The sequence below is a fragment of the Remersonia thermophila genome, chromosome 3, assembly GCF_042764415.1.
Source record: "Remersonia thermophila strain ATCC 22073 chromosome 3, whole genome shotgun sequence".
Classification (NCBI taxonomy): Eukaryota; Fungi; Ascomycota; class Sordariomycetes; order Sordariales; family Chaetomiaceae; genus Remersonia; species Remersonia thermophila.
In genome coordinates, this window is record NC_092219.1 from 1,478,289 (window position 1) to 1,485,674 (window position 7,386).

General features: G+C 60.1%; 1 protein-coding gene across 1 annotated transcript; it reads right to left on the bottom strand.

Annotated features, from left to right (window-relative positions):
* Window positions 1-3,644: 3,644 nt before the first annotated feature.
* Window positions 3,645-5,513, bottom strand: VTJ83DRAFT_3230 (uncharacterized protein; the record flags this gene model as incomplete). The annotated part of the gene is made up of 3 exons (XM_071009586.1): window positions 3,645-4,811; window positions 4,904-5,021; window positions 5,110-5,513. 3 exons carry the CDS (start codon window positions 5,511-5,513, stop codon window positions 3,645-3,647), a joined length of 1,689 nt encoding a protein of 562 aa, XP_070867108.1.
* Between the last annotated feature and the right edge of the window lie 1,873 nt (window positions 5,514-7,386).

Here is a 7,386-nt window from a genome sequence, read left to right on the forward strand (position 1 = left end):
CCAACAAGCACAACGGTTATGCAGCTCATGTCATGACATCCAACGGCGAACAGCACCACCGGCACCGCCCTGGCATCATCTTCTCCCGGGCGAGACTCTCGCCAGGCCAACGACAATATGGCGGGCTCATCCATCGTGCGCAAGATTCCGCGTATCGGTCTCTCTCCCGCGGGTCCCCTCCCGCCCGCCCGCCCGCCCCCCTGGCGACCGTGAAACATCCGCCCCGGTTTGGCACGTAGGCCATATGCCAAATCCTGTTTGCACTCTGGTCCCCCCCCCCCCCCCCGGTCACGTTCCTAGACGCATTTTCGATCGCCCAAGCCCCGAAGGCCTCGCGCCATGCGCCCCATCGAGCTTCGGTTCTACGCGTAAGGAGGTAGGTAGGTAGGTGGGTAGAGGTGCCTTGCGGCCGACGCACCGCAAAGCAACCCCTGGAACTCGTGCTGCCCGTACATACATACATACAAGCCCCTCCAGACGGCGACCCGGCGCGGCTCGATATTGACGACCCGAAAGACCAAGCCGGCCAAGCTCGCAACCGAAGAGCCTAACGGCGGCTTTCATCTTCGTTGCCCCCCTCCACCCAGGCCCGGAAAAGGTTGCGGCTGTGGCGGCGGCCCGGTGGGGAGGGCGGGAGAAAACCAACGCTCGATGCCCGGTAGGTAATACCAGGTAGTTAAAGGGTATATTGGAAGCGTTTTTTCGCGTGGCTTTTAGCCTCCGAACGGACGGGCCGCTACTTTGCCGTATGCAGAGGCGAGCGCTACGGTCCCCACCCCTCGTCAACGTTTGTTTCTATACTACTACCGAGGCGGGCGCTTCGTACCTGTATGGTAATGTTTTTGGGCGGACGGCGCATGCGCCCTGTTGCCTTGGCGTATAAGCCCCTCCCGTCGCTCGCCGCTCGCCGCTCGCCGCTCGCCGCTCGCCGCCGCCGCGACTTTTGGCCGTGGAGCGTCAAGCCAGCACGCTCGTTCCGTGGAAGCTCGTTTGCGACATTTCATATGCCATGCTGCATATGATATGAGCCCATCGCCTGCTCGGCCTGCGCTTGACGGAGGCGGCCCATGCATGTGCTAGCATGTGCGTTCACCATACACACTACATACATGTGGATGGATCGGTATTTCCCCGTGGCAGAACAGATGAAAACGTGCGCCGTGGATTCGACGGCCCGGTCCATCTGCCCTCATTCTTGCGCGGCCGGGGCCGATCGTGACACGTAGCCCACGGGTCTCGTTGATGGAGAGGCCAAAAGGCCATCCCATGGATTCCACGGAGCAGGTGCATGTATCTTTCTTTTTTTCCCCTACGGAGCAAGCCGTCTCCGTACCGCCCTGGCGATCCCGATGAGCCCGAAACACCATCGACTTCTCCTCCCCCGTGGCCCGTGAGCCGCTCCAATCAGGCATTTCCTCGCCTTTGTTGGGTAGGTGATGTTGCAGAGCTACCAGGAGTATGTGCCGCCGCCGAAGGCTTCCATGGATTGACCACGATTCCACCGTCAATCCGGGTACGAAATGCTAGAGGGGTCCATTCCATACCAGGTGGAGATAGGGTGACACTTTTGCATGGTCCCTTTCGCCGCTTGCTGGTTGGTCTGGATTCGAGGGTTGTAGCAGGCTAGCCTCACCCCCTCCTCCATTTGTCTCCTTTGCGTGGACTTTCTCTCCCACCTTGCATGCCAAAGACATCCCCATTGCTATTAGTGCCTATGGATTCTCATCAATGCTGGGCCGGTCCAGGCACTGAGCCACGGTTTGCTGGTTGCCGGCACGCCGACGAGGCTCCGTTGCTTCTCCCCGTGTGTGTGTGTGTGTGTGTGTGTGTGTGTGTGTGTCAAATGGCGGCACGTAGCGTCATGCTGAACGACCCAAAGGTCAGGGGATCGGGCTCAGGTTTCGTCTTTGTAAGGACTACGTCGGTGCGAGCGTTGTATCCGGCGCGCTTTGGCCCAGACGGATTGGATTCAGTTTGGATTCAGTCAAGACTTGACGCCCAGCGGGCGAGCCAATGCGTCGGAGGAGGAGACAAGAACGTACGGCTTCCTTCACCTTCCAGGCTGCTCGTCCGAAGCTAGACAGAGATAGCCTTTGGTCTCTGCCCCATCTCTAGACCGACGTATCGAAACTGCCTTTGCTCGGTCCTGTTCGGATCCAATCCCCGCTCCATCGCTGACATGTCCGTGGAATCCTAGGAAACCACGCCGGCCAGGGGATCGTATGTGCTGTTATAGCAGACTCCGATCAGCGGCCGGAGAAGCGCCCTTGGCTTTGATTCGCTGACCCCGTCGAGACATCATGGCCACCAGGATCGACGTTCACTTCGCTCCAAGCCATGAAGGTCTCATGAAGTACGTTGGGTGGAAATCTTTCCCCCTGGGCCCCTTTTTTATCGGTATACTTGTCCATTTAAGCAGGTGATAAGAACACAAACAGCGGTTGACAACGCCGTGCTTCCTGTTTCCTAGGAGCGTACACACCTTCTCGTCTCTCACCTGCAACCCAGCATTGACTCCTCGGTATGCGGTGCAGCACCAGCTCAGGACAAGCTTGATGTATCAACTTGGGCTCTTCAACCCAAAATATGCACGCGTCTGTGGCACGTCGTGAAGGGTACCGCAAGAAACAAGCCAGATGTAAGGCTTAAGAATCCCTGGAGGGGCCTGAACCACGCCATATCACCCACAAAGGCTTATCACGAGCATTGTCTCCTTCACCTCTAGCAATGACTTGACCACCTGGTAGGCAAGGCAGTTGGCACAGCCCGACGATAGAGAGAGAGAGCTTCCGAGACTGGATGGCATACGCAAGCAAGCCCTTCGTAAAGTCCTCTCGCCGTCGCAGCCGATGGTTCCTGAAAAAGAGGGAACCCGGGAAGCAACGAAGAGAAAAAACACCGAGGCCGCGGAGGCTCAGTGATGGAATTTGGAAGACGCACGGGTATTCGCAGCATCGAAAGACATTGGGGTGGCGCGGTGGAGGCGCAAACCAGTCCCGCCTACAGTATATCCCGACACAACAAGGTCGTCTATTGCGTTGTACAGATCAAGGAGAGATGGTTTTCGACATGCGATAGGCACCGAATCATTTCCTGGCCGCAAAACACAGACGCCGTTCAACCTGGAGGCCCACAAAAAAGCCGGAGGAGCCGAGCAGCTTCTGGATGCAAGCGGCCGAGCGGATAGGAAACGTCCCTGAGGTGGGCAGAGAGACGACCCACGTCCTCCTTCCTTTCCCTTTTGCCCCCCCCTTGTTCGACATGTGTAGTGCACCGAGGGGAAACAAAGTCAGTTGCAAAGGCCGTAAGACAAAGCCTCCAACGTCACACGCCGTTGCGTCCAACAGCGGAGGCCCACTTTGTACATGGCTGCGTTTGTGAACGGCTCGTCGCGTGCGGGTGGCCCCGTTGACCATGGGTACCCGCATGCCACGGAAGTGCAGGTAAGCCCGATCTTAGCCATCTCGAAATGTCGTGACGGCAGCGGGAACGTTACATCAAGACATCATCACCCAGGAATGCGTCCGTGCAGGGAGGTCAAGGTAGGTGGTACCTATCTAGATTGGGCGGCCATGAATCGTCCCTGGAGACCCAAAACCGCTGAAGATAGGGTGCCGACCGAGGTCGTGGCGCATCTCCTTCCCTCAGCAGTCGCATCGCCCATGCCAGCGGGGGAAGGAGACCATATCCCGGACGGTCTGAACGCCGGCGAGATAGCTCAGGAGGCGGTCAAAACCCAAGCCGAAGCCGCCGTGCGGCGGGCAGCCCCAGCGGCGCAGGTCGACGTACCAGTCCAGGGAGCGGCGGGCGGCGGCGTTGTCGGCGGCAGCGGCGTCTGGCAGCGGCTTGGAGATTCCGTGACGCTCCATGGCGGCTTCGAGGGGCTCCAGACGGTGCTCACGCATGGAGCCGCCGGCAATCTCGCAGAACTCGGGAACCAGCAGATCAAAGCACTCGACCGTCGGCCCCGGCTCGGCGGGGGTGGCGGGTGGGGCTTCGAGCATGTAGAAAGCCTTGATGTCTCGGGGATAATGCGTGACAAAGACGGGCTTCTCGCCGCCCCCGACGTGCTCGGCAATGTACTTTTCGTGTTCTGATTGCAAGCCCGCGCCCCACGTCGGCCTGTGCTCGAAACGGTCGGCCTTTTGCCGAAGAAGGGCGATGGCGTCCGAGTAGGTGATGCGCGGCCAGTCGCGGCGCATCAGGCCCTCCCAGCGGCGGCGTACCTGGTCCGCCGGAGCCAGGTCGGAGCCCGAGTGCCGGGACCGGACGAGCAGGTCTTGAACGGTGGGCGTGTCGATCAGGCCGGCGGCGAGGGAGCGCAGCATGTCCTCGGTGAGGTCCATGATGGGGCCGAGGCCGTCGACGAAGGTCATCTCGGCCTCGAGCATGTAGAACTCGCTCAGATGCCTCGATGTGTCGCTCCGCTCCGCACGGAACACAGGAGACAGGGTCCAGACGTTGCCGACGGCCTGTGCGAGAGCCTCGAGATGGAGCTGGGTGGACACGGTGAGGTACTTTTTGGAGCGGAAAAAGAGCTCCTGAGAACCGGCCGGGTGGCCCGATGGCGGCGGAGGCGCGTCGCTGGCGGGCGACACGGTAAAGACCTCACCGGCGCCCTCGCAGTCCGAGGAGGTGATGATGGGCGGGTGCGTCTGGGTGAAGGACCGGCCTGCGAAGAACCGAGTCAAGGACGCGATGGCGTCGGAGCGCAACCTGAGCAAGACGGCATTGACGGGAATTCTCGGCCGCAGGTGCGGCAGGGTACGGAGGTACTCGGGCGTCTGATACTTTTTTTGAATTGGGAACGTCTGCAGCAGCAACAGCAGCAGCAGCGGCGGCGGCGGCGGCGTGGTCAAAGGACATGTCGGCCAGGCAGAAAGGGGGAAAGGGAGGTAGGTACCTTTGCGTCGGAGGGGCCCAGGACGTCGACTCCGGTGACGTGCAGCTCGTGAGACTGGCCGGCCCCGGGCGAAGCCACCCAGGAGCCGGTGAGGCGGACGGCGGCGCCAACGGCGAGACTACATGGTGCGGACGAGGTGCATCAGCAAGCCGAAACACGCATGCAGTCGTCAGTGCCGTTAGGCAGGTCGGCAGGTAGGCGCATACTGTTCGGCATCGTCGGCCGGAACGACGGCCTGCAGGGGAGCGAGCGAAGAGCCGTCTCCCAGCGACACGAAGCGGTGAGTCTTCATGGAGCGGACGGACCGGACATAGCCATGGACGACGACATTGTCCACCTTGTCGGCAGGCTTCCACCGGAGCAGGTCGGCAATGGGCCGAACCGCCTGCCGAGACGAAGACGAGGACGAGGATGACAAGGACGACGACGAAGAAGAAGAAGAGGAAGAAGAAGAAGAGGGGGAGGAGGAGGAGGAGGAGGACACATGACGGAGAATGCCGAGAATGCTACGGGCACTAGGTCGGGGTCTTCGTGGGGGGAAGCCGGCGGACGGGGTCAAGACGGACGAGACATGAGCCGGCCGGAGGGGAAGGGCTCGAGCAGGTCGCATGGCTCCCGGATGGAATTGGCCTGGCCAGGCACCGAAAGAGAGCACCTTTTCTTTTGGGAATCGTTGGCTGGTGTATAGTAAGGGTGGTGGTATTTTTTAGGAGCTCATTGGAATCTCCAGATCAATAGTGAGTCGAGAGTGTCTTGTCCCAATCAATGGTGTGCGTCTCAGGCCGGGCCGGGGGGGGGGGGGGGGGGGTCGGTCAAAGCGGAGGATGGGCAAAATTCGCTGTACGCAAAAATTGGAAAATTGCATGCATGCAGCCCACGCACCACGCCAAGGCAACGTGAAGACGCGATAACTAGTTCGTTACTAGTTGGCAGGAAACAGCAAAGGCTTGGCAGCGGCAGCGCCAAGTACTTTCCCTTCTTGAGACCTGAAGGGCCCGTGATTGGCTGGGCGAGGCGTCTCCCGCTTGGCGTTGGTTCCCAGCCGAGGCCCCGGTTTCCGCGCGCAGCATCTGCAGCGGGAGAGGAGACAGGGTCACGCCCTGGTCGCCGTCAGGGATGCGATGGCAGCCCTGCGTTTCCGTCTGTTCCCACGCTCAGGTCCTGGCCGGGGATGGAACTGCTGCCCCAGCACCTGCTGCGTACTGCGTACCCAGTATTCACTAATAGTTGCTTGCAAGATTCCGGCCGGGACCAGGCTGCCTACTGGGATATGTTCTTATGCACCCAGGCATCTCAGGTACCTACATGCGAACGTTACTTGTAGGTTAGTAAGTAGGTATACGTACGTACCTACACAGCAAGGGACCTACCTCACCTAGGTACGTAGGGTGGGTAGTTACCGGGTGGTGGCTCGGTTGTCTTCCAGAACCTGAAACTCGGGCCGCCTTTCTGCAGCCGCGGTGGTGGATTGTTGCATGGGAGGTCAGCGGGCAGCTAGCAGCACCTGTGTCGGTGCGGCGCTGAACACCCCTCTTTGCGGCAAAAGCATGCGCTTCAGGTAGCATTCTGCTTACCTCCCGTGAGCACCTAGCTACTGTGGTACCTAGGTACCCAACATGCCGTATGTACCTGGCGGTACCCGTATGTGGTGTGTAGGTAGGGAGGTCCAGTACCTTTGACAAAACAGCCCGCTCAGGGGGGAACAGCTCGGTCAGAATCCGAAAGGAAACCACAGAGATAGCTACAGAAACAAACAGACAAGAAAAAAAAAAAGAAGAAGAAAAAAACCGCCCTCAACCAACCCGCATGAAAGACACCAGACGGGAGAACCCTTGGAGCCGAAGGGGGGAGGGCAAATGATGCCAATGTCGGGCGGGTTCCGGCCGCGGCGCTGTACCAGTCTCGCCGGGACGCAAATTCATGATGTTTCCTCGCGGCGGGGACCCGAGCTTTTTTTTTGGGATTTGCTTTTTCTCCTCCCAAGGAGCTTTCTCCTTCTCACCGCTCACGCAATCCGATCGGCTCTCCGTTGACACGCAACACAAGCAAACACCCACTCGTCGCATCCCCCGCTCCCCACTGCCTGGAGCCCGTTCTTCACCGGCTGCGCTGGCCCTGCAAGCCCATGCAATCCCTTGGGTGAAGAGTTGGCTTGGCATGTCCCAGCTGCAAGCGGGTCTGCATCTGCGAAGCCTGCTTCTTGGCAATCATCATCGCGCAGCTCGGTCGCCGACCTGATCCTAGGTAGGTGGGGAGGCGAGGGGAGGGCGCCGCTGGGCCCCTCGGGCCCGGGTGCAGCGGTAACTAACCAGTGAGCTACCTCGCTTCCCGCGGTGCCATCCATGGTCGGGTCCCGTCTTGGGGGTCTTGGATGCAGCTCGGTGCCGGTGTATACGTAACGTAGCAGGCGTGTTACTGCGTATGCTATACGTCGACGTGCTGCTGTGGAGACCCGACCGGCCCAAACACAAACTTACCCACGC